The sequence below is a fragment of the Halichoeres trimaculatus genome, unplaced genomic scaffold (genome assembly GCF_033239565.1).
Source record: "Halichoeres trimaculatus isolate MK-OKI-2021-1 unplaced genomic scaffold, fHalTri1.1 fHalTri1_scaffold_23, whole genome shotgun sequence".
Classification (NCBI taxonomy): domain Eukaryota; kingdom Metazoa; phylum Chordata; class Actinopteri; order Labriformes; family Labridae; genus Halichoeres; species Halichoeres trimaculatus.
Genome location: NW_027437201.1, coordinates 12,418,108 through 12,428,815, shown reverse-complemented (window position 1 = coordinate 12,428,815; position 10,708 = coordinate 12,418,108). Strand labels below are relative to the sequence as shown.

The 10,708-nt window shown below is 40.2% G+C and overlaps 1 protein-coding gene across 1 annotated transcript; it reads right to left on the bottom strand.

Moving 5' to 3' along the window:
* Nucleotides 1-3,256: 3,256 nt before the first annotated feature.
* Nucleotides 3,257-10,407, bottom strand: nptx2b (neuronal pentraxin IIb). The gene is made up of 5 exons (XM_074663321.1): nt 9,720-10,407; nt 8,926-9,145; nt 6,989-7,233; nt 6,635-6,814; nt 3,257-4,584 (listed from the first exon to the last, which is right to left on the bottom strand). Exons 1-5 carry the CDS (start codon nt 10,158-10,160, stop codon nt 4,354-4,356), a joined length of 1,317 nt encoding a protein of 438 aa, XP_074519422.1. The 5' UTR covers nt 10,161-10,407; the 3' UTR covers nt 3,257-4,353.
* Nucleotides 10,408-10,708: the final 301 nt, after the last annotated feature.

Genomic DNA, 10,708 nt, shown 5'->3' with positions numbered 1-10,708 from the left:
GACACTGCTTTTCATAAGTCTGAGCTGTACACAAGTTTATAAGAAAAACTTTTAATCTTCGAAATGTCGTGGAAGTTATGAGAATTTTTGAAGAGGATTTGATGACAACTTTGCTTTGATGCAACCATCTTAAAAATGTCAGGACATATTTCAGTCAAAGTTGAAAGAAAAACATAAAATGGGTTGTTCTGTGTATTTTATAATCTTTTTTTGTCCTTTGTATCTACATCTTTGAATTTTTTCTTATCTTTTATGTTTTTGTTCTATGACCTTCTGCCCTTGTGTTTCTCTCCCTTTGATTTCACTGATTAGATTTACCTGTCTCGTGGCACACCTGTGTTCATTACTTGTCCTTGTTCCTCTGCGTTCCTGTATTGTTTGTTCCCAAGGCTTTGTTCATAGAAGGTATTTTTAGATTTTAGGTTTTGGTTTTGGTTTAATTAATTCTTTAATTCATCTGCAATTGGGTCCTCTACGATTGATGCAAAAGAACATGAGAAAAGACGAAGGGAAAGAAATAAAGAGAAAGAAAAAATGAAAGAAGACAATAAAGAAATGAAGGAAAAGAATTCAGTAGAGAGACAGAGAAAGAGAGAGATTGTGCAGACATAAAAAAAAACATCTAAAAAAGGTGAGAAAAGAAGGAAGAAAGAAGGAAAAAAAGGAGTGAGGGGGTCAGAGTAATTGTTATTCATTAAATTCCAACAGGTTTCAGCTCCCTGGCCTTAAGAATGTGAAGTTTAAACATGCTGGGGTTTTTACAGGGTTGCAGCATGGCCAGAAACAAGGATGAGCAGAACAATCACAGTTCAATGAACCTTGGTAAAATAATCTGTGGTAACCTCAAAATATTAAATCATGTCCAAAGTCCTTGGGACAGCAGTGACTGGCTTTTGGGGGACTGCTGATCAAGCTCTGAAAACAGTGCTTTAAACTGATTTTTTTAGTATACGACCAGCTGATGTGACAAATAACGCTGTGAAGAACATAAAGCTGATGTTAACGCCATAAAAAGCTCTAGTTATCTTTCTTCTAACTCCATTTTTCTGTCTGCTTGTATTCCTATTTTGTTCTCGACCAACTGCAAAGAAATCAGTGTCCCCTCTATGAAACCTGCTGCATGATTCAGGATTTTGGAATCTATCAGCAACTGTTGTGTTGTTTTATGATGTTTTAAAGCAGGCTGATGTAATTTTTTTTGTCTTAACAGCTATGTGTGATACGCTTCACAGTGCTCTCTTTGTCCATCTTTGTCCATAATTTGTTTGAAAGCGCCTAGGCAGAGGGCGTAATAAATATTAATCAATAGAGGATTATAGGTTTGTCCTCTTCAGTTTCTTTTTTTCTTTTCTCACCTCAATGAAAAAAAGGTATCCTGCTTTCCTCCACTCTATCCACCAACTCACTGGCACTGCTGCTCAAAATTTTCAATTTATTTAGTTCTTTTCATCTGACCCTGTCAGTCTATCACCATGGAAGCTACCCACACAACCCAGTTTTACATTACTTCCATGGTCTCTTGGTGTTGATCATGGGTCTGCATAGGTCCACTTTGGTTGGATATCATGATACACAGAGCAGGGATGTGTTGTCATAAAATATGCCCTGGACTGGACTCCATAAGCATAAAGAAAACTTGAACTTGACCCTATGCTGTTGAATACAGCACAGGCCAGAAATACACATAGGTATGCAGCAGGATCCTCTAAAGATGCACCAGTCGAGAGAACTCAGAGGAACAGAACTGCATACAAATGAGCACCTCAAGCAGTTGTGGTGCCCAAGAACAACTTGGCAGTGCCCAGGAAGCAACTTGCTGCTCAAAAAAACAAGCAAAATTTCCATTCTTGGGTCCACACCAAGAACTTGAACTGTCAACCCACTAGATTCTATATCAACCCCCCACAGACTGATAATACTGCTGCTCTACTGTTAGGTACCAAATATTCTATGGAGTCAAAACCATGGCTTTAATGTTTGGTAATTAAAATAAATTTTGGCATTGAAAAACATATCCTGACACTGAAAAAATGACTGAAATGTTTTATATTATTTCATTTGTATACATTTAACATATAAAATATTATTTGAATAAAAAAAAATCATAATGCAAAAATGTATAAAATAAAATGATATAAAAAGTTTCATGTCTATGTTTTTAACTGTTTTAATGCAATTATATCTTTTTCTATTTTACACATTTTTCAATACTAATGATTTTTTCTTTTTTCAATTTCAGAATGGGTTTTTCAATGCCAATGTTTATTTTCAATAACATTATAGTCATTGTTTTGGCTACATAGTGTTTGTGTTTAAATAAACACTTTAAAGAGGGGCATTGTGCTTTTTGGGGGGGATTCTTACTGTCTCTGGTACCTCTGTTGTAGCTTGACATAATTAATGGATCAAACAGCAACTCTATTTTTCTCACTAATTTTTTTTATCAGCCTCTATCTGAAATGCTACATTTCAGATGCCGTCTCTTTAAGGCTCCCTGTTCCAAAAAAACCCCTCCCTCTGATTGGCCAGCCCTGTAGACCTGTAGGGGGCGGGGCAAACCTTGGTGTTTTAGGCCCTACCCGACATTTCATCAACCAGTAAGGAGATCCTTATTCAATTACATCATTTTAAGTCCAGTGAAGATCTTGTGCTGTTTTTAACAGACTGTTTTGAGCAGCTTATGGACAGATTTAGTAATTTCTACTGAATATGTAGCAGTTTGAAAACCTGCAACCCATGAGTCAGTTTTCCCCCCTTATATTAACAAGAATGTGAAGAGTTGCAGCATGTTTTCACACAAAAGTTTCAGACAACCCTAAAGTTTAATTTATCTGGCATCTAATGAACCTTTGGCTCCATGGCCTTTAGAAAACCTTGTAGTTCTCAGCACAGGCGAGATGTTTCGGAGCAGTTTGCGGTTTTAAGGGGCCACTCTGTCAGAGGGAGTGTGTATGTGATGCCACGCTGACCTTTCAGCCTCTCATCTGTTAAGCGTTCCTAATACCACCGAGGACACCTGTTGACCCAAGCCATCTGAGGCTAAAGATCCCGCTCAGCTCTTTGTACTTAACCACCCATGTCACCTCAGCAGCTTGATGGATACAGTTAACTGGGCAGATTTCACACAGACCACTGAGTCACTGAACAGATAATAAAAGATCACATATTCTTCATTTATCAGCAGCAGTTTTTTTTTTACATTTTCATTTATTGGCAGAAAATAACTTTACAACACTTAGAAAAAAATAATGGCACTTTAGTCTTCATCAAAAGGCCACAAGACATTTCAGGCCATGCCTTTGACACAAAAATGATAACATTTAAAAAAATCTAAGAACCTTCTGAACAAAGACACAAAAAATACAAAATATATCATAACAACATACACAAATGGGTAACATACAACACTGAAAATATATATTTGTGTGTTTAGATCTAGGCCTAATCTGTTACATTTACCCACTTCAACAAATATCACAAATCACAAGTAAAAATATTTCACAACATTAAAGCTATGAATATATTTTCAGCATGATTCACCATTTCAACAGGGTTCAAATGGCAACAAGGCAAGTTTAAAAAGCACTGTGATAGTCTTACTAGTATCACTGGTATTGGTTACACATGCCAAAGAATAAAGCTTTCTGAACGAGGTAAAAGTTTCAGTTAACTCATACATAAGCTGCAAGTTCAAACTACCATTAGCCTATCGCACAAAACCAGCACTACATCACAGATAAAGTGCTAGGCTGAACTTTTCCAGTAATACTCTGCTTTACAATAACTGTCTGGATCAGGGGTTTAAGTGATGTTTGCACTTAGCCCACTCCCTTGTTAAGGAATAGACATAACATTCGCAAGTCCTTTAATCTCCCCAGCCTCTCACTCCCACACAGCACGCAACACCGCCTCACATGTCAGCGGAAAAACTGCCGGCGAGTCAGTGTATTTGTAGTAGTAGCAGTGCATGCGTGTGTCTGTGCGGGGCTAAAGTGGATTTTCATTACCTCAAAGCTCGAGGTGAGTGTTAATTTAAGCTTGCTTGAACGTGGAGGAGGGAGGAGATGTGGAGGGGGGAAGTGTGTGGGAATGGAGGTGCATGAGCCTTTTTAGCAGAGGAACCCTCCCTGGAACCTTCTACAAAAGCTGTTTGTGAGATTAAGTTCATAATCACAGTGAAGAAACAAACGATGCTGGACGGATGGTGGCTGCTGGATTTAGCCTAAAAGATGAACATTTGACACAGCATGTAACACATCAGTTCCTCAAACTTCTTCCCTGAAAATAATAACAATAAAAAAAATTGCTGATGGATGGAAAGAGCTAATCTAAAGAGAGGCAGATGAGCAAGTTTTAAGCGTTGGGAAGCCGCTCCTGACACATCTCCAAGGGCCGCTTGAACGCTCCCCTTCCAAACACTTCAACATTGCTCGGTAACCAGGAGATCACATTCCCAGGGAAATAGGAGCTGCAGTTAGCCATAGACTGGATCTCCACTGGCTTCAGAACCCGGTCCCAAATGTTCACCTGACTCAGCTCGCCCACGAAGGCCTGACCGGCATCAAAGCGCCCACCCACCACGTCCTGTTAGGGCCATAAAAAGAGAAGGGAGGAAATTTGAGTGGCGTCAAAAAACAAGAATACAATCAAAGGTGATTATCATCCTGAGCAGGCCTGTGGGCGTATGGAGGGATCACAGTCATTAAACTCACAGCTTTAATCTACATTAATGCCTCAGTCCCTTCGATGCAGCATATGTCCCAGTGCTATGTTTATATATCTGTTCTGACAAAAAGTTGTAGAAGCAAAACTAAAGAGGCCACGGTAACGTATCAATAATTCACAAGTTACACAAAATATGTGTGAACTAAGGTCTCAAACTTCGCAGTATGTGATGAGTGACACACTTTTACTCCCATCAACATGTCGTATGATGTAAATGTCACATATAACTGAAACTCATCTACTTGAATACTTTGCCACCTTCAGATGAACCTCTTTTACAACCGCCCTAATCTAAGGAAACAGGGATGTGTCACAGGTCACAGATCCGTGCTGAACGTTTGTAAAACATGATTTCCGCCGCATAATCCCTGCCCACACGTTTGGAATGCAGGCCAGCAGTTAGGTATGCTGAACATTTGCTCAGATTTGTAGGCCAGGAGCAGCCTGACTGATTGATTTGCAGTCATGATAGCTCGTTAAGAATATTCATGCTGTTTGCTAATGACACCATACTAACATCAACAAAAAAACGTATAATTACTGACATTTTTGTGTTGAAACTTTGGGATGTTTTTAATTTCAAACAGATGATAACCATTGAGAAAATCCAACTTTGACAGAAAAGAAACAATAACATAATATGTCATTTTATATTTTCATGAAACATATAAAGAATAAGGTAATTAGGTGCTTCTGGTGCAATTTCATATCTTAAACAATCTGAACATTCCATAGTTTTGTGTGTTGATGCTTCACAAAAATGTTTCCCATCCACCTGGGAAATGAATTCAACTAAACAGAGTATGACTAAACTGAATCCAGTTGATCGGTGTTAAATTGAATTGAATCAAACTGGATTGTTCTGAAATCAATTAAGTAGATTTGAATTAAATCAAACTCAGATGAAACTAACTGAACTTAATTGAATCAAAATTGATTTATGCGAATTGAAGTAACTGAGTGGAGAAGTGTGAACAACAGAGTTGAACTGAATTGGAATATTTTAACTGAACTCTACTGAATTCAATCAACCAACCTGAATTGAATACAATAAAATAAATTTAATTGATCTGAACTGAACTAAAATTAAGGCACAGCTAAAGTTGAGAGAAGATTGGGAAATGTTGTTTATTTGTTAATAATAAACCAACAAGCTGAATAAACTGTAGTGTTACCAAAACGAAACAGCTGATCCAGTGATCATGAAAGACACATTTTACACATTTTACCTGAAGAAGAACATGAATTCCTGGACCAAGTTTGATAAACTTTGACCTTACTGCTGTAAAAATACTGGATTTAATTATTCAAGAATATTACCATCATTAGGGTTCAGCATCTGGGAACCATGAATTTCCTTTGTTTCCAAACTTGACCACATCCAGACGAATATAAACTCATATATCTCAATTCCTGAATACTTCGACCAACTTTTGGAGAACAGGACATCACCAGCGTTATCTACTTTCATCAAAGAGACACCCCAATCCCATGCAACTCCAAAAGCTTCAGGGTGACCTTCAGACCCCACAAGATTAAATTAAAATTTTCAATATTAACTAATTGTTGATTTCCTGAATTGATTTGTCACGATATGACAGACTGACTCTGTCTTGTCTGGTTTACTGTCTTGTTGAAATCAGCTGTTTATGAAGGGGCTCCATAAATAACACACCTTATTAGCAGAGCTACTTGACATTGCACTTTGAAGTGTTCTGCTTTTGAAAATGTGAACATGCTGCTCTTCACACGTTGTTAGCATCCCTCACTGTCAACACCGTCACTTACTATGAGAGACAAGTCACTGCTGATGTAATCGCAGGTAGGCGGCTGGCTACTTTGATCATGACTCAGGTGATACAGTGATGACTACATCAACCAAACAGAGACAGGAGTGAGTCGTCCTTACCTGCTCCTGTCCGAGGATGATGACCCCTCCTGGTTTGATGGGGTGCCAGGCCGCCAGGTTGTCACCACTCCCCAACCTTTCTCCATCTTGGTAAGCGTCCCATTGGCCGTCGCGGGTAGTCCAGGACATGCAGATGTGATGCCATCGACCGTCACGTACATCCAAAGGCAACTGAGCAACCTGTGGTCAGAGTAAAAGGTGCTCAGTTGAGATTTCTCACAAAAGACAGAATGGGATGATTAACAAAGGGCAAAGTTTTCATTAGGCAGGCTTGGATTTAGTCAAAGCCAACAATGACATTTGGGAGATCAAGCATCCAGCTTTAATAGATTACATCCACCAGAAATTACTCACCTTGTCATTAATCAGCAGCTCTATTGGGTTGTTTCCCCATTCGATTAGCACAATCTCATTTGCCTGTCCGGGAACTCCATAGGAGAAAGGAGTCCCAATGCCTGGACTGGCACTGGACTTGATCCACATGCAGAGTGTGAAGGCGTACATCTCTGGCAGGGTCTTGGTGATGCGTCCATACAGGTAATTGGTCCGCTGGGGGAGGGAGAGTTTAAACTGCTCTGGAGACTTGTAGTCTCCTCCCCCTGTAATGAGATAGGAAAGAGGGTTAGATGTGCCTGAGGTGTGTTCTTACACTTAGTCATGGCTGCCTGGGAATAAAAGCAAGGAACAAGCTGAGCAATGAGTCCAATACGTAAATGATCCTGGCTGAAAACAGCCTCAACAAAGGCCTCTTTTATGTAATGCATCTGCATATCTGTAACCTCTGATTCATCAGACCCTCTCAACTCCTTTATTCCCCTGAGCACTTCCCCTACATCCTTTCCATTAGCATTGTTACTAAAGTAATGTTACGAAACAGACACATCCTGTCTCAAAACTAAGACAAACTTGTGCATGCACTCTTTCATTTCAGGCTGGGTTATTACATCTTCAGACTGTCAGACCGTCCTCATAGATCTTTTAAGACTCTCAGGCTGATCTGAAATGGGGCAGCACATGTACTCACAATAACAAGAGAGGGAAAAAAGATCATATTCTTCTCAATTAGCCTCTCTGCACAGGCTCTCTGTAAGATCTGAACTCCTTCATTTCCCCAGTACAAGATCCTAATGTTCCTGCAGTATGAAAGAGCTTGTAGTGCCTTAGTAACCCTGCTGAGCAATGTGCCTTTAAAATATGGTCGACAAAAGGTACCCACAAGCTCTAGAAGCAGTATGGATGGCAGGGCTTTCAGTTTTTAGGTCCCACATCATTGGAATCATCAGGGTATGAGAAAACCAGACGCCCTATTTTCTTTTGTGAAAAGACCTTACCGATATGACAGCTTCTCGCTTGCCAGTTTTTCATCATGCTGCCATTGACTCAGTTTTTGATTTTGGACATGCTGAGCTGATCAATTATAGGACAACCTATACTATAACTTTTATTTTTTATATCATGCCGGCATTATCATTATTTTGTATCACTTATAGGCCATCAGTCATATTTCTACCAATGTTGTTGATATTGCTGCTGTTTTTCTTAACTGTCATTTTTGAGGCTACGTGTAAAACTCTCTGTTTCTTGTTCTGTCACCCCCCTTGTTTGTATTTTTGTTGTAATGACAGATGCCTGTCTAGAAACAAGTCTGCTTCTGCTCCACGTATTTGCTTGTGAAATGGAAAATTGCCTTGCCACAACTGCACAGAGCTCTCTTGTTGACCAATAATGTTAATATAAACACTATTACAACATGTAAAGTCAAGGATGGTCCTTACTATTTAAAAAAAAATTAAAACTAGTTTGAATATTTTTTCATTATCGTTGGCCCAAAATAACAATCATATGTCATATCTTAGCTACAGCATGGCAACTAAACCCAGATTCGAGGCCAGTGACTCCTATTTACAGCCACATAAAATGTGTTACTGCTCTACATGGAAGCCATCCTGCACATGAGCATTATCCTACAGAGAAGGCTGAAGGCTGGTGGTGCTAGCTCTGCTAATGTTAGTCATACTTTATTTTATTTGTTTATCTTTTTATTTTTGTATGTTTACCTGCAAACAATTAGTTTATTTTGAATGTTTCTTCTCATCCCAAGACTGCCACATGCAATTTAAACATCTTAAACTAAAATCTTGTGACTGAAATGGATCAAAAAAACAAAAAATGTTTTATGTATTGGTCTTCTGTTTATCACTGGTTTAATGGCTATTTTGGATAGAACCTCAAACATTTCTCTACTTTTCTGACAGTGGTGTTGTTTTTAATGTTTTTCAGGGAACACATACCTTTCTCCAGCTCACTGATCCTCTCCACCAGTGCATTCAGCGTGCTCTCCGTCTTCAGCCTGTAGGCGGCTGTGGCGTTGGACAACATGCTTTTCTGCTCCTCCAGGTTATTGACCTTCTTCAGGAGCTGTTTCTCCAGCTGGCCAAGCCGACGCTGCAGCAGGTCGCGGAGCTCGCTGGGAAACGAGGCGCCGGATACATTGGCCCTCATCTGCTGTTGCTAAGGGAGAAATGAGGGGACAAAATTAAGCAGGAAGTGCACATAGATGAAGCTCCTGAGAGCTGGACATAACCCTTTACATCACCACATCTCCTGTTTGACTGCCCTGCATGATCGTCAGCATGGAAAATGCTGAACTGGGTCCTCTTAACGTGTCAAGTTAATTTAATTGCATCGAGCGCCAAACAAGCCCCAGCTTGTGCCTCGCGTGCCACAGCCAACAATAAATCACAGGTATAATCCGTGGCTAAAAGTGAACAGACACAAACATTCAGCAAACAGACATTTTAACACTTCATGGGGACGTTTTTATGCTGTTTGGCACATTTTTCTAGCGCTGCCCGATCTGTTCTTTCTACTTAATGGGGGATATGAGGCTAATCAGAGCGGGAATCTTGCTTGATCTTCACTAAACTTACTCTTATTCTTAGAAGTGATTGTCTGCTGCCAATGTCTGCTTTGGATCATCAGCGGAAAGTAAGCCTTTAAATCCGTATACAAAACCAAACCCGGCTTTTACGCGTGATACGGCACAATGCGTGGGCTACGCTATGCGCAATTGTTCTTGACTCACCTCCAAGTTCTCCAGCCGGTCCTTGAGCCCTTGCATAGTTTTCCGAAGACTATCAATGGTGTCATTTGGATCTCTAGGAACATCCCCCATTGTGTTTTGTTTGTCTTTGCCCCAGGAACTCGCCTTGTCGTACCTCCTGTCGTCGGTGGCGGACGCGCAAAGGGAAAGCTTGGTCGTAAGCTCGTTGATGGTGCCTTGCTGTTTGGAGATGTTTTCTTTTTGTTGTAAAATTGTCTCCCGAAGCTGCATGACGGTGTTTCTAAGTTCCTCTTCCTGGCCCCCGGTGTTGAGCTCGGGCAGGAGTGTCACTGGACAACTTGCATCGCCGGTGATGGGAACTGCCCGGCATATATACCTCTTTCCATCGTCCGGCTGTCCGTTTGCTTGTTGACAGCAGGCCAGCGCACAAAAGCATATCAATCCATATAAAAACGAGAACATACCTGCAGAGTTTGAAGCAAGCCAAAGTGGAGTAAAAATGCAGTAAAACAGAAATCCACTCTTGAGTTTGGTGCGTAAAAGTGTTCCCAAAATACTCCAGCTTAACCAAACATTACGTTTGTGTAATTTTAAAAAATGAGCCTCATCCCTAATGGAGTAATTTAAGGAAATTCTGAGCAGAAAATCCGATCAGTGGAGGCTGTAAGCCCAGTTAATGTGGCTTGTGTGAGAGGGACTATTCCTGTACCGACAGAGCGCACTGTGTGGTGCTGATCGGACAGCTCCTCTTAGAAAAGAGGATTACCAAAAAAGGTGTTTGTGGAAGCTCCCGGATTGGTTGTAGTAGGCTGACGTCACCGCCTACCTGGGTCATATATCTGTTTGTTTATTTATTTGCCTGGGAAGTTAATTAAGTGATGAAGACACTGAGTAGTTAGGATTCTAGAAGTGTTTAATCTGATGCCGGTGCTGCAGGGATTGGACAAGTGTGTAAACAGTTTTTGATGCACTTTTTGGTGCCCTCACTTTTAAAACGTCAAAGCTGAGTA